Raw genomic sequence first — 24,945 nt, forward strand, 5'->3', positions numbered from 1 at the left:
ATTGGTCTTCAGTTGAGGCGAGTGTGGTCAAAGTGACAGTGTGGTTCAAAGTAATAGATTCTCTTCTGGTTTCGAATATTGCATTCTGCTGGGTGAGCAGTATTTTGTAGGGTTTTTTGTTGTTGTTTGTTTGTTTGTTTTTGCACATCTGTGTAGGCTTCTGTGCCAGTGTGATAGGTTGAATACACTATGGGAGAGAATCGATCTTTTCATAGAAAACCCTGGGTAAATATGGATACTGAAACAAAATCCTAAACGTAGGTTTCAATCTCTCTCCTGCCAATACCTCCAAATTACTATCATTGTAAACCCAAATGGGGAATCTACTGCACGTGTGGTGCCCTCCCTTTCTAAGTCTATTCTTCATTAGACAAGGTAATCCTTACTTAAGGTGATTACCAGTTGCATCTATCATCTTTTAGAAATTAGAAACTAGCACTGCCTTTAAAGAGATTTTAAACAAAAGGAGGAATTCATCATAGATCCATTTGTCCTCTGCCTCTTTCCCTATCTTTTGCATATAGTAAACCCTTAACAAATAATGAGTTTTTGTAGATATGACTTGCTGTGCTGGCATCAAAATTACTAAGTTTTTAAAAAAACTTAAATGTTCCAAATTTTAAGTAACCTCAAAATTCATGAACAGATTTAGGAAGGTAGGCCTAGAATTCAAACTTATGACTTTGAAGCACATAGCCAGATTTCTGTTAACTTTGCTACTGGTGCTAATGTGAATTGTTTTTCCCCCATAGTAATGTTGATAGCTCATACTTTGTTACATTGGAATCATAATTGCTAAAGTGATCCAGGGACACTCTCCCACCACTAATTTTAAGGATGTAAAAATTAGAAATGGAAAAAGCACAAATAGAGCATCACTACATTAACCTGTGGAAATGAGCAAGTTGTGTAGGATGCAATTTAGAGACATTTGTTTTGGTTGAATATTTAGTCATTCAAGCAACAATTTTCTTAAGTTAAAGTCAATAATTTGTTTCGTTATTACAATTACAAAAATTGTTTCATAGCCTTAAGATATAGACATGGTCTGAAACACACAATGTAGAGAACAGAATTTTCATAATGGATCAATTTAATATGTTTTTAATTCCAAACAACATAAAGAAAAATTACTATGCTGAGGCTTCATTTCAGTCTCATGTGATGCATTTGCTGCCCTTTGGATGAGGGTGGGTGGGTGGCACCCAATGTCTCCAAGGGGCCAAGTGTGTCTGCCCCATCACCAGGCAGGAGCCACTGTTGATTGTTTCTGGACCTCAGAGAAGATCAGACTGGAAGTTCCCTTGACCTCTTCAACCAGCAGCCGGTCTTCTCCTGGGGTGTGTTCTTAAATCCTGACTTTCTGGATAAAGAATCATAACAATTTTAGAGAGGATTTATGGGTGCTGATTCATTGAAACAAAATCAAGTTGTTTCTTGGGCATTTTTTTTAAGTATCTATGTTATGCTGCTTGCATACATTACATTAAAGATCAAGAGGGGCTCAGGGTCTGAGCCTGTTTTATAAAGCAGAATTATTGCTCTGGAAAACATGTCTGTGTGTAAGTTTTAGGAGTGAATAAAGAATAGTTTGCCACCCCGCCCCTTATATTCAAGGAGTACATATGTGTCGGTTTGCCTTTTTATCAGTGTTGTAATACTAGTTTTTCAAAGAAAAGTGGCCATCTACTTGTTGCCCTTGGAGGGTGGGAGATTATGCTTGTCATTGGTCTAACCTGCTTTAGGTTGTTGTTCGATCTGAATTCTGATCTCTTAGTTCTGGTTCTATACAGCCAAGCTCTTTGCTGCTGTTACTAGTTAATGTAAAGTGTTTCTTCTGTGCTTATAATCCTTTTATATCAATTAACTGCATATAAATTGTTGGTCATAAGCTGTTTTTCATACTAATGAACGAAGTTTAAACTGCCAGCGGTCTCTTGTGTTTGTCTCTCTCCTGAGGCCCAAGGTTCTGGCCTCGTTTATGCACAGGATGACTGTGCTACTCCAGCAGAGGCAGGAAGAATGCTAAGATCCTTTGCAACAGCTCCATTAAGAACAGGGACTTGGGACCATTGTGCTCTAACTAGCTTTGGATCTCGGCTCTGTCTCAGTAGAGCCCTTGCACCTTTGGTGAATACTTAATCTTTATGCCATGTGGGAGCTTATAGCACTTTGTGTTTTACATGGACAACATTTTAGAAGACACATTATCTGACGCATCATAAATGCTCAAGAAGCATTGTCAGAAGCCACAGAGGACCAGGGGTTTTAAAACATAATATGCTCAGCTTTTGTGTTTCTAAACAGATTTTTTTTAAAAATATTGACAGTTGTCTTGAAAGCTGAAAATTTTGATTTAGAAGAGCTGGGTACTATTGAGATTTTAGAGGCCAAGTCTTAAGGGGAATCAATATAGAGTTTCAGGGATAAGCAGCAGAAGGGAAAGAGGCAAGTCACGTAGCCCCTCATAACCTTCCTGCCATAGAAGGAGATAAGCTGCAGAAGCAGCCCTGGCAGGTGTGGGTCTGGGGTACTGGCCTCTGTGGAGGTCTTGCAGGGATGTGTTGTCAAAATGAGATGATTAATTAATTCAGTCCTGCCCTTGGCTCTGGGAGGTGAGCAGCCCATGGGAGCCAGCCCTTGGAGTATATTTGCAAGCATAGACAAGACAGCCTTGCCCAGCCTACCAAGGTCCCCATAGGCTCCAAATCATGTAGGAGTGCCACACGCTTCTGTACGCCTGGAGTGGCCAACTAGAAACAGGCCAGCAGGCTGCATAGCTCCATGGCAGTGAGGAGTGAGAAGGCTCTGTGGGTGTGGCATTGTGGTCGTGGCAAGACTGCAGCAGCAGGAGCTGAGGTCCCATGGAGTAGTGGCATCAAAGGGTGCCTCTCTACAAATTTCCCCTCACTTTCCTAGAACTTAGGTGTGGGCTGGGGACGTGGAGTTGCAAAGGCTTGAATGTAACTTATTGTAAATCTGAAATGATAATTGCTAGTTTTAAAGAGTTAACTAGGATGTGACTAAATTATTTTCCATTAGATAGAAATTTATTTTTGAAAACATATTTTGCACATCAAATCTGTCCTGTAAAAGTGATGTCTGCTGCCTCCAAACTTCTCACAGGTTGATGCTTTGATCTGGAGAGCTCCAGATGCTGTTAGGTAGATGGCGAAGGTAGGGATTTGAACGTCTTGGCATCATTGGCATGGATGCTTGCCATGGAAACTTGCTTATAAGCCTGGCCAGTGTACCTCCAGAAGCCAGGGCACAGTTGGGGTTGCTGACAGCAGCTCAAGAGACAGTGCAAGGTAAGCATAGATGAAGGGGGTCTCAGTGTTTGGGCCTCCGAGTGTGAGGCTAGTCTCTCATGATAAATTTATGCATCCTTCTCTCTTTGGAGTGCTTTGATCTTGGGTCAGCGGAACTTTGAGGAGACATAGGCAGAAGCCAGGTGCATGGAGATGACAAGGGAGCAGGAGATGAGTGTCCTCAAATGTCCTAAGGCTTGAGGCCATTGTGTTGTTTAAGAGAAAAAAGTGGTCATGCATGTAGACCATGGGAGTAGCAAGGAGTCGGCAGAAAATTCCTGAAAGACAAAGGTGATGGCTGATGAGGAAAAATCCCTCAGGGGGCAGGAGCCATCCAGAGGACATCGTGTTGATGAGAACAGGGTTAGGATGCAGGGTGAGCTCAGAGGTGGGTGGTCCTGAGCCGTCACCTGCTCACACTTCCTGAGGGAGGAGGAAACTCCTCCTTGTCAGAGTGAAGTAAGTGCAAAACATTTGAAGTGGGTGGAAAATTGTGGTAGAAAACACTTGAAAGATTGATTTGTGGTGCAGCAGCTCTAGAAAGGTTATCTTTCCTAGAAAGATTATCAGTGATTGCCAAGTTGCCATGTTTGTTCTGCTATTCAGATGTAGAAGCAGTGACTCAGATCTTTGGTTTTGCTGAAAGGTTTTATAGGAAGTGAATTAGAATAAGCCAAAGTGCAATGACATTGACCCCACCTCGAGCCACTATTCAGGTCAGGTCCAGCACCTGTTGGCCTCTGCCTTGCAGTAGTTCTGGGACTTGAGTCTCTCTACTCTGTTGTCAGACATCACCTGGTCTTGGCACTGCCATCTGCTGTTGCTGAAAGAGGGGCAAGAGTGTGTTAGGATCACCCGCTTTGTATAGCAGCAGCACAACTTTGGCATGAAAAGACCACAGAAGTCGCCACACCCAGCTGAGCAAGCAGAAGGTGATTGACTTTTTTGAGACCTGTCAGAACTGGGGTCAGTGCAAACAGCCCCGAAGTCTGGAAAGACCCAGGCACCTCTGGAGAGTCGCAGTTGGCACCTGCTAACCAGGAGCCCTGTGAAGAAGCTAGCCATCAGATGGTGGTCTTAGAGATTTCTGGAGTGCGCGCACAGAGAAGTGTGTGACCAAGACCTGGAGGCTGCAGGCTCTGGCTGGGGCACATTCCTGACTTGACCTCCAGAAACCAGTCAGTTTCAAGGTGAGATTACAGGAAGGATGCCTCTGGGCTCTGGAAGGGGAGGGGAAAAGCAAGTGGTGCAATGTCCAGGACATAGGCTCACTGCACAGGTGAGAAAATGGTCCCAGAGCTGCCCCTGGGGAGGTAGCTTTCCCATTCCAGCCTCCTGTCTCCCTATCTCATCAAGTGTAGAGTGAGCTGGGGAGAGCTGAGGATTACTTGCAAAGGGCACAGCCCAGGGTACAGACCCATTTAAGCTGACCCTTCATCCATAGCATGACAGCATGCTCCTCCCTCCTTGCCTCACACCAGCTCTTGCTTGGGAATGTAGATGCCACCCAAAAGGGAGCATGACACAGAGCTCTCTAGGAGGAATGTTTAGGCCCAGACCAAAGCAAGGAGTTGGCAGCCACCAGCTCCTGCAGCTGCAGCAAACACTAAGCTTAGCTTAGTTCCTGGCCAGATAAGCACATAAACTCAGCTAAAGGCTAGTTTGCTTCAGTTCCTGTTATCTAATGTAGCATGTCCAGCTTTTAAACATTACAAGATAGGCTGAAGCCACAAGGCAACATTACAACCAGACTCTGGACACAAGGTTTGAAATGACAGGGAATTAAAAGTACTATGATTAGCATGTGAAGGCCACTAATAGAAAAAAGTGGACAACATCCAAGAACAGATGGATAATGTAGTCAGAGATGGACACTCTAAGAAATCCAAAGGCAGAAATCAAAGTCACTGCTGCAGAAATGAAGAATGGGCATGATCGGCCCTGCTACTTGTGAGTGTGCAGCCATACGCAGAGCTCCCTGTGACACCCTGTGGTCAGTAAGGTGTGGGTGAGTGCGCACACCAACCTCTACAGACCTTTGTTCCCGCCTGCTGCCATGTTGGAGGCGGCCTGCTGCACTTGCACTGAAATTTCTTAACTATTAATGTTCCGTAGATGGGGTCGCTGTCCCCTGCTGAAGTGTGGAGTGCCTGCTTGCCTCAGTGTTGGCCCTGGCCAGTGCAGTTTCAGCAGTGCCATGAGCTGAGTGTTCAGACGAGAACGTTTGGCCTCTGTAGTTTGTAAGACCTTTGTATTACAACCTTATTGTATATACCACCCCTTCAACCTCTCACTTTTTGAAGTTTCAGAAATGCTCTCTGTTTAGTAGCTTTTGAGAAAGTCTAGTTTTGTTCCCATTTAATTTTCCTCTAAAATAAATTTCCTCCACATAATGTGTGACCATTGCTTTAATTTAGGCTGTTGTGCATTTAAGATGTGATCTTCACCTTAGAAGCTCCTCATTGGTATGTGGATTTTGCTTCAGAATAAGAATAATACTTGCTTTCTGTTTTACTTGTTTTGATTTTTTTTTTTTTTTTCATTTTTAACAACAACTTAGCCCAGAAGCGGGCAAACTTGGGGAAAAAAAAAAAAAAAAAAAAAACAGCTACGTGAATCGTCAGGAGCAAGCCCCTTCAGAAACAGCATTCTCCCAGCCTCCTTTGCCAAGTTGACCACCATGCTCCTGTTTAATGGGCCCATGGCTGTGGTATGCCTTGGAAATTTTTAAAAAAGGAATAGAGTGCTACATATTCTTCTGTATTTGACTTCTGTATAGTGACATGCACATGTGGGATTTATTCACATGTCCAGGAGTGAGTAAACCATAACTGTATGGAGCCCTCAGTCCACACGGGATGCATTGTTGAGTTCTTCCTAACCTTTGTAGTTAGGAATCACTCCGCCCTGAATGTGGGTGTGCATGTTCTCTCCTGCATTCCTGTGTGCCTTTCTAGGGAGAGGAATTACTGTGTCAAATGATACATCTGTACTCATGTCATAGGATTCCAGTCTCCCAAAGTGTTTGCACCAGATGTAGCTTTTCCCAGGCATGAAGGTGAGCTTAGGTTTCTCTACAGCCTTGGCTATGCCCGTGCTTCTTATTTCATTCTATAAATGAAATATGGCCATGCATATGGTGATTACCATCTTGTGCCCGTTTCTTTCTGGATAGCTCATCTCTTTTCTTACTGCTCTGGAGAACTCTCTCATGTCTGGATGTGAGTGTTTTGTTGGCTTGCATGTATTGTTTCCTCTCACTCTATTGCTTGCCTTCTCCCTCTTCATAAGGAACAGCAGATCTTCACTCTCATATGATCCAGGTGTCAATCATCTCTGGTCCTGAAAATACTCTGTGCATTATCTGTTGTGGTTTTAGTGTTTACCTTTCTCACTGACATCCCACAGCCTTGTTTTCATGTATGAACAGGGATTGAGCTTATGTTTTTCCTTGGGCAGACACCCTGTTGACCCTTTGCCATGGTGCCCAGGCTGCTGTCCTGGCACAGGGCCAGCTTCTTGGACTGCTGTATGTCCATGCACAAGGGGTCCTCTGAGCCTCCGCTTGCATTGGTCTCTTGCTCCCTTTCTGTGCCAATACTTTTTGATTACTGTAGGGAGTTTGATTAGGATTGCATATAATCACTATAAAGCTTTGGAGGGAATTAATTTTCATAGTATTGAGTCTTTAATCAATGAGTACATTATATTCTTTTCAATAATGTGATTTTTCTCTGTAGATGTTTTGTATAATTTTGTTTGATTTATTTCTAGGTACATGGAATTTTTTGATGTAATTCCATTGTTATCTTAATTTTTTTTCTATTTGCTGCTATATAAACAGAATTTCTTTTTGATGGAACATTTTCATTTTAAATGAAAATGGCAGCAAAGCCCTTTATTTCCAAATTGGTTACCCAATAGAATGTTGAGTTCACATGCTTTGCATTTTAATTACAGATCCAGTAGTACTCAGATAATTGAACACTCTCATCTCAAGATCTGCCCTGTTAGGCTAGCTGATCATTTCTTTTGAATGAGAAAGCTAGTGACTAATTCTACAGGAATCTCATGATGGCTGTCAGTCAGATTGCCACCATCTTTTCCAGTGGGGAGAGCAGTTTCCACCCTGGGTGCGGGCAGTGCTCATGGTTCTGCACAGCAGGTGCAGGGCACAGGAGTCAGGAGTGGCAGGCGGTGCTTCTCAGACCAGTGTGGGTTGCTGCTGTTGCCACCAGGATGCAGCTTCAACCTGGATGTCTGGGATATGGAGGCTGTGCTAGCTTTGTATGTTCAGGCACAGAGTGACTGCTTCCAGGCTGTTGGCCACATCTAGACCCTGTGCCTTCTGCTCTTCCACAGTGAGTTGTGGCAGGCCCCAGGCTGCCACGCCTGTCTAATGGCCCAGGACACCCACCCCACTCCAGAGATGGGGATGCAGCAAGGTTGGTCCCCTTCCTCTTCCCTGCCCTCAAATGCTGCTTCTCAGTAAACTGGGAAAAGGCTAGGATGTGACATGATCTTCTGGTAAAGAAAGCTGCCTCTTTATAAAATGAAACAGTCCCCCAAAGGATGAAATCCACAGTGTCAGAATAGTCTACTGTACAGAAGCATTTTTGCTTAGATTTGAAAGTAATTTAAGTTACCAGATACTGTGTGCATGCTGTCTGCCTGAGGTAGGAGGTCCAAGAGAACTTCCCAGGCAGGTACCTGCTGAGCATCTTCTGAGTCACAAGAGACAGCAGAATCCTGTGGGAAGGCAGGGGTGGGTCTTGGAACCAGATTCTTTTCATGAGCTTCGCAAAGCATGCTTAAGTGTGTGGGGCATGGTGCCTGGCGGACAGGAGGGTGCCAGCAGACAGGAGGGCAGAGGCACTGGCTGCCCACCTTCCATCCTCTCTTGCACCAACCCCCTATCAGTCATGAGAACTGAAGCCAAGGTCATGGTTTTTAGAACAGAACAAATTAAATTGCTGCACCTCAGAGAGGTGCACATGAGTGTTCCTGCTTGGTGCACAGGCCATTCCGAACCCGGGCCACAGAGCAAGCAGTGTCAGGGCCAGTAGGCTGCTTTGCAGCCTGTCGTCCTGATGGCGGGAGGCAGGAGGATGGTGTGTGTTCTGTGGACTGCGGGGACTTTAAATGGTCTTTGAGGAATTAATTTGTTTAGATTCTAGTCATTATGGAGCCATTTCCTACCATCATGTCATACTTATTTTGAGAGAAAATTGAAGAAAAATTAGCTTACCTGCAGTGCATCATTGTTTAAGAGTAATCTGATGACCAGGGCTTGTTTCAGACATTTCCCCCTCGGTTTCTTTTATCATTTGGAATTTTTGTCATGTAAGTTATGTGAGTATCCTTTAGGGGAATATGTTTCTAACCTTGCTGTTTTCTTAAGAGCATTGTTTTATAAAGCTGTTAATCTTCAGTTAAATGCTGTGACTTCAAGACACTGTGAAGAGACATAGGAAGTGGGTGGCCTCTGAAAGCCTGGGCTCCAGAGGAGTTCCTGCAGGGCTGAACTTTTCTGCAGATGGGAGAGGCGTGCCCTGCTAGAATCCCCTGACTGTGCTGTCTCAAAGGCCCTTCTTGCCTGGGTTCCAGGCATAGTCTCCTCAGAGAAGGAGACTCATCCTGGTGCTCAGTGGAAAGGGTGAACTGCTCTCTGCAAGGGAGGAGCCTCTGCAGCCGCCAGCTGGGAGGAGGCAGTGGGGGAAGGCAAGGGCTTTGTGCTGTGACAGCTGTTGGGAATATACTTCTTGTGGGTCCTTGGGTAGCAGGTAGTCATTTTATTAGTCTGTTCTTAAAGTGTAGTAGTTCATGTCAGTTGAGCGAGTTTTGCCACGATTAAATAAAAATGGTAAAGGAAAGTTAAGTCATTAGTGGAAGTCCAGCAATAGGCTTCTGATTATAAGAGTGAACATGCTTTCATTTTTTCTGGGACCCTTCAGTGAGCTGCTCAGCTTTAGCAGTGAGCAACAGTGGGCCCAGGAGGCATGACTTGGGGAGGAGGTAGGCAGCTGCCAGGAGCTGGGTCCTTGGCTAGCCACATGGATCCTTAGAGGAGCAGAACAGTGAGGTGGGATAGAGTGGGCAGGCACGGGGGAAAAGACATCTAGTACGCTTTGTAAAATGGAAATGGGCTAAAGGGGAACAAATTGTTCAGCTTAAATTTATTAAGCAATGTAAACCAAAAAATAGCCCTCATGTGTTAGGTATTAGTTACTAGTTTGGAATTCATCTCCTGAAAGTGAATTCATCGCACACCATCCTTGTCTGAAGCATTGTTGCCTGCATTTTTTAAATACCTTTAAAAAAAAATTTTTATGTATCAATTTTTATGTGGTGCTGAGGATCGAACCCAGTGCCTCACGCGTGCTAGGCAAGCACTCTGCCCTTGAGCCACAACCCCGGCCCTGTTGCCTGCATATTTTACTGCAGTTGTCTGCAGTGAGTCCCCTGGAGAAAGGCCAGGGCTTCCTGCAGTCTTGCCATCTCTCCCTTCTGCTCTGGCCCAGCTAAAGCAAGGTACTTCATTTCCCAGCAGGAAGTCTTGACAGACCAGCTCTGAGATTTTTTACGTGTATCTCAGGTCCTATAGCTATAGAGCTGTGGCTTCTGTGCCCTTTCCCAAGAGAGATGTTGGTATTTCTGTCACTCTTCTGACCAGGAGGCTGATGAGGCTTCGGTACAGATTTCCACTTAGAAAGGACTGTTCCTAGGTTTAACCATGAAAAAATTCATCGAGTTGGAACCTGTTGACTCTGTTTTGCCATAAGACAATTCATTAATTACTAGAATTTTAGCTCCTTTAGTTCAGGGCAACCTTTTCGTCATTATGAGGCATGCTTGTTTTTAACAGCTAATATGTGTAATTACATTTAAAATAAGTGCGCTCCAAGTGCTTTAACAGCATTTTGATATTAGTGCTGTGACCCAGCAGTTGTCTTCTGGTGGCTGAATAATTAATTTGTTTCTAAGAGCTTTTGAGTTTGATGGTCCTAACACAAGGGTTTCCTTGTGGAGGGTCAGCTGGCTTCCAGTGACCCTTCACTGCCATCTGGTACACATTCAAAGTGCTTCTGTCATCTGCTGCTAATTGCTGTCACCTGCACGTTGCAGTCTCTCATAACTGAGACCAGGGGAGCAAGATGCATCCTGCCTTTTGGAGGGGTTTCTAGTGTACCCGCTTAGGCACCCCTGGGAGTGGTGGCACACAGGGGTTTCAGCAGCAGCATTTTAGTTCATTTGTATTTTAGCACCTAAGGTATGAAAAATGGAGACTGTTTTTGTGAAGGTGATCAGTTCCCTAAATCCAAGCGTTCTGTCTTATGGTCTGTTTTAATGGTTGCGGGGCTTAGTGGCCTATTTAGGCTGGCAAGATTGTTTTCACCACATTCTGTAGAAGACTTCTTTAATTCTCCTTGTGAAGCTGATGAGTGTTTCTTCAGGGCACTAGCCTATAGCACCATATTATATTAATGTATTTTACTTGTAATTTAGAGAACAAGAAGAATATCCTGATTTGAGGTCTAAACTGTCCCCTGTGGCACTGGCACAGCTGATAATCGTGAGCGAGAAAGATGTGTATATCAAATAGTTTACAAAATGAAGCCAGCTGTGTTTCCCTACATACTGTGGCTTCCTGACATGCATCATTAAACCTTATTAGCTACTTCCTTTTACAAAGATTCTTGTAGTCTTGAACATTGCATATTAACATTTTCTGCCCCTCCAACTGGAAATTATTTGCTTTATTGTAGAGTGTCAACTTGCTCTAGTTTCTGATGCGTTCTAATTGGTACTTTAGAGTATAATCATCGTGAGATACCATGCCATGCATTTCTTTATTTGGAAATTAATACAGACCTTTTCACTTTATCTGTCAATCTGAGCAACTTTTCACACAATTCCCAACTCTCAGGATTGCTTACAAGCCATTAAGTATGAAATGGTTCATAAAATGTTTCTGAAGGCATAAAGTAACAGAAAAATTTTAGATGGTTTAAAATAGTGTTACATTTTGCTAAGATACCAGTAATAAAGCTCATTTTAAATAGATAGTTTTAATAATAAAAGAGTGATTAGGCAAGATGAAAAGTTTATTTAACTCTATTACCCTTATCATTTAAATTTTTTCAGTGAATCTGTTGAATTACGTTTTCTTTACAAAAGAATGAAAATCATAAAATCCACAGTTTGTGAAAACTAAGAAACTGATCTAAAGTTAGCTGTTAGACCGAAATAACTTTCCTTCTTTCTTTTTCTTTGCTATTTTGTGTCTGCCATTCTGCTGTGCTGTCTTAAAAATCAAAATGTTAATGAATCCCACTATTATGTATAAGTATAATGCACCGATAAAAAACAAAAAATCAAAATGTTTACCTCCTTATAACTTCTGGTTAATAGCTAGTTAAGCTGGTGTGTGGGTGGGACAGAAAATGGGCAGATCCTTGTCTTTGTTCAAGATGACAGTGATTCTGAGGTACTTCCAATGCTGGTCAGCACTTTTTACGGGTTCACACGTGTTTGTAGTATAATTATGAATAGATGATACGTACTTAGTTGCCAAAGAACTTAATTAAGAGAAACATGGATCATAGTTGTGGCTCCAGAAATATTGCAGGCGCAGGTCTTGTTGCCTTAGTGCGTGGTGTTAGCTTGAAAGCCCTGTTGGTGGTTCTCGGCAGTGGTAGGTGCCTTGTGCCTGCATGGTGGCAAGGAGCTGCCAGTGGTACATGCACACACACACGCACGCACACACACGCACACACCCACAGTGAAGGAAGTACAGTTGCAGAGATATGAGCCCTTTCCCTTGACCTGGTGCGTTTCCTTTCTTCTGAGCTTTGTGGTTCAGTGCTTGTGCCCCAGAGCAGTGTGCAGACTCTCAAGGTGTGAAGTAATGGCAAACTGAGCACTGCCATCATCGAGTCATTGAATATCAGGGAGTTTTCTGCTAATCGTCATTTGGTTGTTATTCCAAATATGTTATTACTTAGAATGAGCAACTTCAAGTGCTGTTTTTAGTACCCAGAGTAGTCCTTAATAAAACCAGACTTCTGCTGCCTTCTAAGCAAGTATGTTGAGTAAGTCCCCTTGCACACAGCACTGAATACTCTCTACTTGTCGGTATATCAGAGAAGGAGTTCAGACGGTGAGGAACAGGGCCTCTTGGTGAGGCGTGTCATCCCTTGTGCTTGCAGGTGGAATCCAGAATCTAAGTTATAAATCAGTGACCTTGTTTACTGGTAAAAATGTAACCATTTTGTTTTCTAAAATTCTGTAATAAAAAATGACTGAGCAAGTGGAATTGCTCCCCTCCCCCAGTTCTCTATAGCTTCCATATAAGAACAACTCCTGCTGTTCCAGGGAGAGGGGACAGAGCTGGTGCCTATCTGCCCAGGCTGTTGCCCTCACCCTCTGTGCCTGGGGTGGCTGGGTGACTGCTTGGCCTGTGGAAAGGAGGAATGGTCCCACCAGTTTTTCTTTTGTATCACAACTTTGCCACCATCTGTGGTCCAGCACTTCCAAAGCCACTCTGGTCCACAGGGGAACATTGCTCCCTTAACTTGTTGTATGCTGTGTTTTTAGATAATAAAGATTCAAGAATAGGTTAATGCTATTTGTAAAATATGTGTTAAAATAAATATGAAAATTACCAAAATAAACTGCTTAATTGATACTAAATTGAAAACCAGATACCTGGCCTGAGATTTCATTTTCATGGATGTTGAGGTTTCTATTGTCAGAGGTTAGTTTATGCTTTTGAAGTAATTGTTTTAAATCGTTGGTTGGATCTGGTAAAAACCATTTAAAATTGATAGCCTCCTTCACTGTTGACAAAAACAAGGTAAATGAGTTCAGAGTCTCACAACCATTACACAAGCTATGGTCACTGTTTGTCAGTTGGGCTTGTAAATGTAAATCTTCAGGAAGCCTTTGCTAGGCAGTGCTGTACTGATTCCCTCCTTCATTTGGATGCCATGTCATTACGTAGGATTCTTATATGATGGCAGGTTTTTATTCAGGGATCCCTCCTCTTATAATCAGTTCTGTCCTGAATTTTGCACGACAGAGGAACATTTAGGATAACTCTGTTGTCTCTGATGTCCTGAGTTGGTTGACTTAGAGGCAGAGTCATGCTTTGCCAGAGAACAGGCAGGCAGCATCAGGAAGACTGTGGACTGTGCTCCAACGTGGAGCTCCCTCTGATGGTGAAGCCATGCCATGCATGTTCTGGCCTTTTTCAACACCACCTGGGAGGACAGCAGTGAGATGTTCAAGTAAAAACGTTATTCACTGCACTCACAGTGGAGTGTGGAATGAGAGTGATTGCTAGCTTTTGATCTCCTTCTACCCCCAATTTAAAAAAAAACTTATGTGGACTACTGTAAAATAAAATCAGGATTAATTTACATTAGGAAATTTATGAGTTTGTCTTAATATTCACTACTGGATTTTAATGTCATTTGTGTATGTGAGTAAAAACTAAATTTTCAGATAGTTTGCAAACTGCCTTGTGTGTTTTCACTCATTCATTCTTTGAAGTATGGTTTTGATGTCACAAGTTAAATATTTTAAATAATTTATAATAATTATTTAAGATAGAAATTTTACCAATGTTTTAAGCCACATTTGCTGACATTTGGTATATTAAGTATATTATAATAAAGGTTGTGATGTTGGTAAAGGCTGTCAGAAAGTGATTGGTGGGACCAAGTTGTCCTGCTTGAACACAAAATTAGCACAAAGTTTGCTAAAGCCAATCTGAAATGCATGTGCATATGCACCATGTGGCTGCTGCACTGCTTTCTCTCATCACTGGGGGTTATTATAAAAGGTGTTCTGGTGAATAAGCATGTGTGTCGTGGGAAGTACTGTGTCCAGTGTCTGGGAGGCAGCAATTTAGGAGGCTGGCACCAGGAAGCCATGCACAGCAGCAAGGTGTGCACTCACCCCACCTTGTGGAATGGCACAGCTGTGGGCCCTGTTCCTCACCAAGAGTCAAGTAGGGCACCAGCTGTGTGCTCTGGCATGCAGCTCCTCTTGGAATCCCCTTGTCCCCTTGATTGTGATCCTCCTTTGGGTGTGCAAGTGTCTTCGCTCCCTTGTTTAGTCACTGGTCTTTGCACAGATTTGTTTGTTTATACAAATAATAGAATGACCCCATTTTTGTTTTCAAGATTTAAGAAATTGCCCTATCACCGAGCCAACCCCACCACCCCCACACTTTTTTTTCTTTTTTTAAAGACAAGGACTTCCCAAGTTGCCCAGCTAGCCTCAAACTTGTAGTTATCCTGCCTCAGTGTCCCAAGTGGCTGGGATTACAGATCTGTGCCATCATGTCTCCCAATTTCTTTTTAAATATTAGTCAAGGAAAAACATTCTTAGTGATAAGTAGAGTAAGCCAGGAGAAAACTTTAAATTCTGAGTGTAGGACAGTTGGGCAAAACTTGTTGATAGACAAGAATTCAGGTGATTATGTATATTTTCACAGTAACTGTCACAATTGTATAAATACAGATTTTGATTTTCAGAAGTGGTGGTGATTATTGTCTTGGTACTTACCTGGAGAGCTTTGAAAGTCCAGCAGAGGGCTGGGATTGTGGCTCAGCGGTAGAGCGCTCGCCTAGCACGGGCGGGACCCAGGTTCGATTCTCAGCACCACATAAAGATACAGGCATTGTGTTGTGTCCATCTACACTTAAAAAATAAATATTAAAAAAAATCTTAAAAAAAAAAAAGAAAGAAAGAAAGGCCATCAGACTACAAGCCAGAAGAAACCCCCTCGCTTCACGCACCACCAGTGCTGTGCAGGCTTTAGCATGTGCCAGCCTCACCCCTGCAGGCACTGTTCAGCAGGTGCGCCCAGAAGCAGCAAGTCAGTAAGCTGGAAGAGAGGCAGAGGATGCCTGGCAGTAGTATCACTTTAAAAAATTAATGTTTGACATTTAAACTCCATAGTGGAAAAAGTTATTGCTTTAGATTTAATGTACATGTTTCATTAATTTGAAATATAAAAATACATATGAAAGCTTGCAAATTTTTTTTCTTGTTTCTTAGTTCATGCTAAAAGTGGAAAGTATAGGGCTGATTTCTTTCAAAAATATTGAAAAGGAATATGTTTAGAAATTTCATTTAGGCTAAAGTACAACTCAGTGTTATAGTCACAGTCCAAATTCTGAATGAACATCTGCTGGGTTGATTCACAAACAGTTTAGCTGGTAAAAGATAAACAACATTAGCAATTGTGGGTTTTTCCTTAAGCAATCTTTCATATATAAAGCTTCTTTCTGTGTAGATTACTCTTGAATGAATTAGGTATTTGGGGACTTTTCTCTTTTTCAAATTGTGCTGTTTTCAAATCTAAAACTTAGGACAAGGTAAAATAATATTTAGTTTTCTGCAAGGGTATAAGTTGACTTCTGAAATTTTGAATTTGATTATATTACTATTCAAAAAGCTTCCACATAAGGAAGAAATCCATGTGAGTTGTAAAGACTGGTAAGAGTATGCTGATGTCCAGACCCTGTTAATCCAGGGCAGTGTTACCGACACTCAATGGTGTGTGCACTCTGCCCTCTGATGCTCACTTAGCAGCGACAGGGCCCAGGAGTTTACAACATAAGACTTCAGTTTCAGTTTGCTGTGCACATGTGTTTCTCAGAGACTCAGTAGCATGCAGGAATTTTAACTCTGAGATGGATGGGAGTAGTTATGTTATGGAGATAAGGTCTAATTCTCATTCGTCCATGTGTTCATTCAAGAAAGAAACAAAAAAAAACCTGACCGATCTTTTCTTGATTAAGCAGGAGAATACCGTATTTACCCTTTATTGTTGGTATAAACCATTATTTTAGTGAGAACCATTAGCTATTTAAAACTTGGTACATAAATTAAAGAGGAGCTAAATGGATTTGTGATCGTTGCCATTAGTAGCATTTTAGATTATACAGGCAATTATTGTGTTCATTATCCTAGAACAGCCCCTTTGCAGAGCCATTGTGGTTGTCTTAGACATTATGCACAAATTTTCCCTTGGAGATTAAAATTTCCAGTAGCGTATTTAATTTTGTTATCACAGTTGCTTCAAATGAAACAAATATTATGACAAGTAGAAGGAAATCTGCTTTACTAATATAGGAAATTACAACAAATGTTAGAAATTACTTTCTCGTGTATTAATTTACCTTTTCTTATATACTCATAATTACTTTAAGTGATTAATCGTGTATTTTGTGGGTGAAAATCATAGCAAAAGCTATATGGTCTGTGGAGGTGTTAATGAAATTCTTTAAAGAATGCAGGTTCACATCAAAACTTCAGTGACCACTGTCTTTACAGAATCTGTAACTTTGTAAGTTAACTAGTTTTTGTTTTAAATAGTTTTTTTTTTTTTAAGAGTCCATATTGTCTTTTACATGAATCAAAGAAACTTTTAAGGGTGTTTCAGAGATATTCAGTGTAAAAAGATCAACCGCTAATTGGAAGTGGTTTAAAATAAGTGTCAAAATACATCTTTTCTTCCATTCCGTTGGAACTGACCACAGAGTTGAGAGTGCGAGGTGTCCTTGGCCCAGGTGCACTTCCCATCCTGGAGAGCAGTCCGGGTTCAGGAGGAGCTGCCTTGGGAGGACAGGAGGCAGAGCTCCTTGCCCAGAAGTTGCCTTTGACTCTGGTTCACTTGCCCTTTCTTCCCACCTTCCAGTGAGGAGGAGTGGGAAGGCAGCATTTAGTTGTCTTCAGAACTGTGATATTCACTAGTCGGGCAGTCCACCACATCTGTCTTGGTCAATTAGAAAGGTATTAATGCCTTGAATTATCTGCATATCCGTGTGCAGTGGGCTGCTTTTAATGTTTCCATCCTCTGTGGCATTTTTCAAAGGAAACTTTGTATTCATTTCTGAGTGGTTTTGTCCCAGCTTTTAGCCTTTCACTGCTATGATGCAGGGAAAGTGTGAGGTAGTAGTTATGCGTTTTGCAGGACAGTGATTCTTTATTTTATTACAAAAAAAGACCAACTCTGGAAGGCCAGATTAAATCATTCCTTTCACTTTTTAATGGGATTTGGATGAATAGAGTAAAATATGCACTTTGCATTCATTGATAGCATCTTTAGGTTGAGGTAATTGAGTCTTTTTTCCCTGACTGAATGAATAATGACTTCATCTGATCCTAGTGAGGCCTGAAACTTAGGCTGCCTTTGTCACAGCAGAAAGATCTGGGCTTCGAAACATGCTCTACTTCCCTGGCTTAATTTTTCTTCATTTTAATCCCAAAACCTATTTTTCTCAATAATTCAAGCATAAACTGTATAGTAGTGAAGTAACGGAAATTGCACGATATTTGTCCTCCTTGTGCTGCTTTTTAAATGGAGCTGATAAATCAGATGCTGTGCTCTTGAGCAGCCTTGTTCTCAAGGGAAGGCCCTGCCCCTGCACAGGGAGCAACATGAGGTGGAACTTGGTAAATGCAGTGATTTCAGGCTGTTCACTGTCTAGGGAGGTGGTGGGTGTCACTGTCCTGGTGCAAGACCTGGCTATAGGCAAGAGATCACCTGTGCTGGAGTTCGAAGGCGTTCCAGCCGCCACTGAGAGTTGGCACACACAGTATGTTTTGGGAATCTGCAGTCTCTGTGGCCCATTGCATATCACTGACAGGTAAGAAGTGAGAGTTTCCTGTAAAATGACACTTAGTTTCTGTTTGAAGTTTTCTTAGTTAGTAATTTTGCATATTAGTGACAAAACATGCAATGGCCAGATGAGACTGTCAACAAGGGAAGCCGGCCAGGCTGCTTATCCCAAGCCAATGACCCTGCTTCTTCCCTATCTGAGGCCCTTTGCAATTGGAATTGCTTGCCTGCACTTTCCTGTGGGTAGATCACACAACACGCACACCCTGCTGTCCATGGCCTAGAAGTAGAGAAGCTGGCCCCCTGGCTATTCAACCTCAGATAAAGCCATACCAGGCCATCTTGAGCAGACACGTGAACTGCTGACCAGTACTCACCTTTAGGTTCATACTGTGTCACTGTACTGTGGTTCCCTGGTGAGGACTCCCTCTCTCATACGAGAACAGCTGACCATCCAGTGACAAGGGCCCAGAAGACCATAAAGGAGCAGAAAGAGGTGGCAACCACGGGCTTGGAATGTCTGCACCCCCTCCTCCCATGGACACTCCTTCCCTCCGTCAGCCTGTCCCTCCTCTTCGCCTTGCTCAACTGTGCCTACTTCATTCTGCATCTCCACAGGCCCAGAAGCTTATTTGTGAGCTGAATCTCCTGTTTCCTATTCTTTGGCCAAGAAGAAACTTCCTGCACTGCTTGACCAGGGCTTGGTTTCCATTATTGGCCCTAGGATTCTGAGAGGACCTGGTGCGGGTGAAAGTAGTGACAAAACTACAGTGCAGATGAGCTGGCCTGTTCCATGCTGGGTTTGCACCACGAGGACAGCTAGACACCTGGGAAGGGGTGCCTGTTGAGTCCTAGTCCACGCTGTAGATCCTACCGTGTTCTTTTCAGTGTAGGCTCAGGATCTGCACTCTAAACAGGTGTCAGTCATACTGCTCCTGGGTCCCTGTGGACTTCCCATTGTGTCTGCTGTATTTCAGAAGGCCATGCCTTTAAAAAAAAAAAAAATCCATCATTAACTCTTCCTAACCTTTGAGTTTAGCACAAAATGTAGTAGGCATGTAATTGTTAAATTAGTTTTCTCCAGAGCTGTATTAAATGGACTTTTTGACTAAGTATTGTCTTTTCTAACTACAGTTTCTCAAGATCTCATGAGGATTTATGGCAAATATTAAGCAAAACCAGATATAAACTTGAACTAGGAGTCGTAGAAAGACCAAACTCATATTGCTGGCCAAAGTTACGGATTTTCAAAAAGCATTAGAATAAACCAGGTTATTAGCTTAGTGACCCTCTGATTTTTACATTCAAAAATCATAGCACTTCAGTTGTTGCTGCCAAGGTTTTGGCAACCATGGAGTTGCTGCTGTTGGCCTCTTTTAGTTACTTTTTTTTTTTTTCAGAAGTTGTACCAGATTGAGGAGAAATTCTGATGATTGAGATGCCTAGCCCATAGGACTCAGCTAACTATCCTCATCACCATAAGCCAGAGTGGCCGATTATGTTACTTACACGCTGTTCCTGGGTCTCCTCTTGCTGAGGCTGTGGCCTCACGGCTTAGAGCCATGTACCTAGGGTGTCTGTGCTCCTCCAGCTACCTTTGCTTGGTTTTGCACACTTGGACAGAGAGACTTGAGAGTTTTAAGGGAAGTCCCCAAAGTCACACAGTCCTCCACAAAACTTGATGAAATGCAAATGCGTACAGTGACAGCTGCATGTGTGCTTGGCTTCCTGGGTCACAGGAGCTACATGTGTTGTGTGCATGATGTCTCTTCATACCAGAGTCCTGTTAGGAGGGTGCCACCATGATCCCTGTTCCACAGGTAAGCATGCTGAAGCTCTTCTGGCCCAGGGCTGTCCAGAAGGCAGAGTCAGCCTTTGGATTCACTCCCTCCACAGGCCCAGGAGTCTCAGTTGCTACACTGCTTCTTTTCTCCGTCTGCTTCTGCTGCCTTCCTGAAGCCAGCAGCGCCCCCTTGTGTTCTCCTGCCCCCTCACACTGTACTGCACTGTAGTCTTTCAGGGGTGAAACTAAAGAGAAGCAGTTTGCAGAGATTGCTAGAGCTCGAAATTGAAGTTACATGCTTCACAGAGCCATATTCTCTTTACTTGTAGAACGAGAGCTATTTGGGTGGCTATTTCTCACTATTTCCAAGAGCAACCAAAAAATGAACTTCTCCTTATTGACATGATTTTCTGTACATTTTTTTTTTTCAGCTAACGAGTGATCTAAAGGATGAATTTGAGTGTAGGGTATCATACAGGGAGATCCTGAAGTATGGAAATGGTGCAAATCAGAACGTTTTCATCACAAACTAATTATCTCTGTTGCCTCTTTCTCTATCAGAAGGAGTCCTGAGGCCTTTGCAGACAGACAGGCTCTTTTATGACATGGAATGGATGCAACCAGGGCAGGCTACATGCGCACACACACACACTCTCACACACTCTCACACTGTTCTGTTCTTAGGGTCACTCGGTCTGAATGAAATCCCTAAATGAGTGTGTGCAGGGATAAAGAATGACAGCGGGCACATTGGTCTGATGTGGCACTTGCCGAGGGAGATAGGTCTTGGCTCTTGGAGGGCTATTGTGGGGCTGGTCACTGAGCAAGCCTTCTGTGCCCTCCTTTGGGCCCGCCATTCTTTGTGTCCTGATTGTCGTCAGAGTGTCACCTGCCAGGAGGACCTGGCTCAGGGCTGGCCTCATGCTTCTCGGCAGGCCCTTCTTGAGAACACTGTGGGGATCAAGACCTGCTGGCAGGCATTCTGCCTGAGTCTATAAGAGGCTTTCAGGAGGAAAGTGATGTCAGTATGCTTTTGTACTCCGTTATTGTAAAGACTATAAAAAATCCTGAAGTCTTCTTAGATCATCATGATCATGGCTTCTGATTTATGGTGTTAAGACATATAAAGCTGGCTTGGTCGTATACTAATGTTACACTGTTTTCTTTCAGATTGGTTTGCTGGACCTCGAGCTCAATCAGCTGACGAAGGCGCTATTTCTGGCTTTGGTTGTTCTTTCTGTTGTTATGGTAACCTTACAGGGATTTGCAGGCCCTTGGTACCGTAATCTTTTCCGATTTCTTCTTCTTTTTTCCTACATCATTCCCATCAGGTAGGTTTAAGAGTTTATAAATAAAGACAAGTGTCTGGTTTCACACCATAATTCTTTTGAAAATTTTCTTTCTCAGTGTGTAAGAAATTATGCAAACACAGCTAAAGAGCAAAGGACTAGGAACCCTAATGAATCGGAGGAGTCCTTCTGTAGAAATGGTGTCCGGGGCACAAATCAGTTTTGTTGGAATAACCTAGAGACTGACAGTTTTCCTGTTGCAGATGTATTGATAATGTACTCTTCAATAACTGGGAGATGTTTTGATAAAACATAGGACTGAGGGCTGGGATTGTGGCTCAGCAGTAGAACATTCACCTACCATGTGTGAAGTCCTGGGGTTCGATCCTCCAAACCACATAAAAATAAATAAATAAAATAAAGATATTTTGTTCAACTACAACTAAAAAATAAATTTAAAAAAATAGGACTCAGTCTGAGAAAATAATTTCCATTGATTGCCAATAGATTCCTCCCCCCCCTCCCCCCCCCCCCGTCTGTGACCTTGGATCTAATTAAGTCATGGACATTTTAAAGTCACCTATCTTTGAAAGAGGATCTGATATGTCCTTCAAGTTAGATGAGTGTTGAGGAAGCTAGTGTTTACATATGAACCATGTTCAAAATGATAACCCATGTAACTAGAGACTGTATGTAAACAGTTAATATCAGGTATCTATTTAAAGAGTAACCCTTACTGACATTCACAATTCCATTTTACATATTTGCAAAAATGATATCATTAAAAAGATATCCTTGATATACATAGTCTAAATCATTCATATGAATAATTGAAACCCATTGAATCCTGGATAAGATGAGAGTCTGGGATAGTCATCTTTTATGGCATGGAATGGAAGAAAACAGGACAAACTCCATGCGGTCAAGGGCAAGACACTTGGAAGAGAAAGACGTCTGTGACCAGGTTCCTCTGAACGTCTCATGTCATGCACTGGGGCTTGAGTCCCTTCATGCATCCTGTGTGCACCATGACCTAGTGGTGTGTGGCTGCCTGGAGGCCGTCCAGCTGCTCTTGTTCCTCTCCTTCTCCCATAGCACTGGCCCCATGGAAGCTCCCATCTGCATGCTGCCACTCCTAGGGGCATCCACTCATCCTGCAGTTAGGTGGTTCTTACCACTTCGAGTTCACCTGAAGACCCTCTTTGGACAGGCCTTTGGTCCTGACCAGGAAGCACCAGCACTGTCTGCCGTGCTGACCGCTGCAGTCCTGCATGGTTCATGCATCTCCCCAAGCTCCCTGAGGGCAGAGGCCAGGCCTGGCACCTTGGCTGTATGTGGGAGCGAGCTGTGCGGTTCCCGGGATGGGCTCCTGAGGTACTTGTGAATGGACCTTTGGGAAACCAAGCATGTTTAGCTTGTCAGACTCGTCACAAACAAATGTTTCATGCCGTAAGTGGGCCCTAGGAACCTAATCTTTGTCCCCAGAGACCCACCGGGTCAGTGGCCACATAAAAAGTATCCTAGAGAATCATATATTTGCTTAATTCAACTCTCATGCCAGAGGGTGCATACTTAGGTACCAGTGATCCTTGAGGTAGTTCCCAACTTTAATGCATTTGACTTAAGTATGCATGGCTAGCCTCAGTCCCATGTCCTGCAATATCTCGTCGCCCTCCACCAACTTCCTCCATCGATGTCCCTCTCCACCAATACCTCCTTTCCCTCTATTCCCACTCTTGCATTGCCTTTTCTTATGGGAGAATGTGGGCCAGACATCAGGTGAAGGAGGAATTGAAAAGAAAGACGTGTCCCCTGCTTTTCTGTTTCTGCCTACAGAAATACCTGGCTCTGAGAGGCAAAGCTGCTGTCGCCCCAGGTGGGTCTGTACCTGTAGCTTGCAGAAGCACCTCAATTCCTGGGAATGGATGTGCAGCCTGAAAACTTCTGTCAAGAGTTTTTTGTTTGTTTGTTTGTTTTATTTTGTTTTTCTCAATGAAAAAAACGTATTCCAACTTCTAAAGTATGATAGGGGACACTGAATACAGGCTTTAAGGCTATATGTTAGCCCAGGCACTCTTTTTTTTTTTTTTTAATTTTTAAAGATTTTTTTTTAATTGTAGATGAATACAATACTTTTATATTATTTTTATGTGGTCCTGAGGATCAAACCCAGTACCTTACGTATGCTGGGCAGGTGCTCTGCCACTGACCCACAACTCCAGCTTCCATACTGTGATCTTTTTTTGACAATTATTTTGATTATTTATTTGCATTTAGTATTATCTTATTTTTTAGTTTCTAATTGTCCAGCTTCTATATTTATTTTTCTTTCTTATACCCCTTTGAGTGTTTCTTTCTTTTTTTTTTTAATTCCAGTTTTTTCTTTTTATTAACTTGGAAGTAAAGCCCCATATTTCTGTTCTTGTGTTTCCGTAGACATTTTACCCTGCATGTGTAATGAAGTTTAAGGCTGCCTTCATTTTTACTTTGCTCTCACACAGCACAAGGCCGTAGCGTGTATTAGCTTTGGTACCTCCTCCTTCTCGTCTTGTTAACATACTTTTCCTGGCCTCTGTTCTCCTGGTACTCAAGGCTCGCAGCAGACTTCTGGGCGCCTGGCTTCTCAACATTAGCTCAGCAGTGAGGCTGCTTACAGTGAATTTGCCCTGCACATCTGCAGTAGTCTTCTTCCAGAGATGGGAGGAAGGTCTTTAAGCAGTGCAGATTTCACTTACAGAAGAGCATCAGTGGTGATTATGATTGAAATAAGACTTGGGAAATATAATTCTTATCACTCTTATCCAGTATTACTGCATTGCTTACACAGGAGATAGCAGGAAGCAATGCAGGGCCTCATGTGATGAGAGGTGTTGTCAGTACACAGTCAGCATTGGTGTGAACACAGGGTGAGGGCACAGACAGGTCCAGTGCCCTCTCCTGTCTTCCAGCAGAGTTGCTGGCTATAAACAAGGAAGCAGCTCAAGTGCTCCTATGGTGGTAGATGCTGTTTCAAGCTAGAACAGCAGAGGGCAGCTCCGGTGGCTCTGGTAATCACCGAACACTGGGCTGCAGCCTGCATGCTGACAGCCACCTCTAAAGACATGGGGAAAGTGTTCAGGCCAGCGGGAACCAGAGCTCCACCTCTGCTCAGCAGTGCCTGGCTCTGCACTAGCTCCCTGCTCTCTGCTCCTCCAGCTGCTGTGCAAGGTGTCTGCTCCCGTCTTTGTCCAGAGAGCGTCCTCTCTCCCATCTGTTCTTTAGAATTCCCAAACTTTTCTTGTTTCTTTCATTAATATTGTTTTTCTTCATTTAAGCTGGTGCTTTCATTTCCAGAATATTCTGTGGCATTAGGGTTCTGTTTCACAGTGCAAGGGGTTTGGGGTGTATTTCCCCCTCTTACTTCTGGGCTCTTTTTATTATAGATTTTTAAGGAAATATTTTATTTCTGTATGCTATCTCAACTTATATTTTAAGTAAAATAACAATATTAAAAGAATTTGAATTATTGCCCCTTTATCCAAAACAGGTGAAGTTAATTACAGTTATGCAAATTAGTATGTTTTATATGCATTTTTTAAACTGATTTCTGTTATTTCGTATTTGAATCATTACATACATTTCTAGTAAAAAGTAGAAAATATTGAGAAGAAAATAAATATTATCTATGATCTTACTATCTAGATAAATTACGTGAAACCTTTTAGATCTTACAGACTTAAAATTATGAATACACACATTTGAATATATATATATATATATATATATATATATATATATATATATATATATATATATATATATCTTTCAACACACACCCTTTTTTTAAAATAAGTGGAATCTTTTTTTAAAAAATATTTTTAGCTGTAGATGAACACAATATTTTTTTATTTGGTGCTGAGAATGAACCCAGTCACACATGCTAAG

At 42.6% G+C, this 24,945-nt stretch overlaps 1 protein-coding gene across 4 annotated transcripts in view; it reads left to right on the forward strand.

Moving 5' to 3' along the window:
• ATP9B (ATPase phospholipid transporting 9B (putative)) overlaps window positions 1-24,945 on the forward strand; it is a 273,460-nt gene that overhangs the window by 163,412 nt on the left and 85,103 nt on the right. For all 4 annotated transcript variants that reach the window (XR_014018324.1, XM_081263198.1, XM_081263199.1 and 1 more), the window contains one exon: window positions 20,903-21,063. Coding sequence is in view for 3 of the 4 variants with exons in the window: in XM_081263198.1 (XP_081119324.1) it covers window positions 20,903-21,063 (161 nt within the window). In the remaining variant the exon portion in view is untranslated. The remainder of the gene's footprint in view (window positions 1-20,902; window positions 21,064-24,945) is intronic.

This window comes from Spermophilus citellus (genome assembly GCF_964194105.1).
Source record: "Spermophilus citellus genome assembly, chromosome: 12".
Lineage (NCBI taxonomy): Eukaryota > Metazoa > Chordata > Mammalia > Rodentia > Sciuridae > Spermophilus > Spermophilus citellus.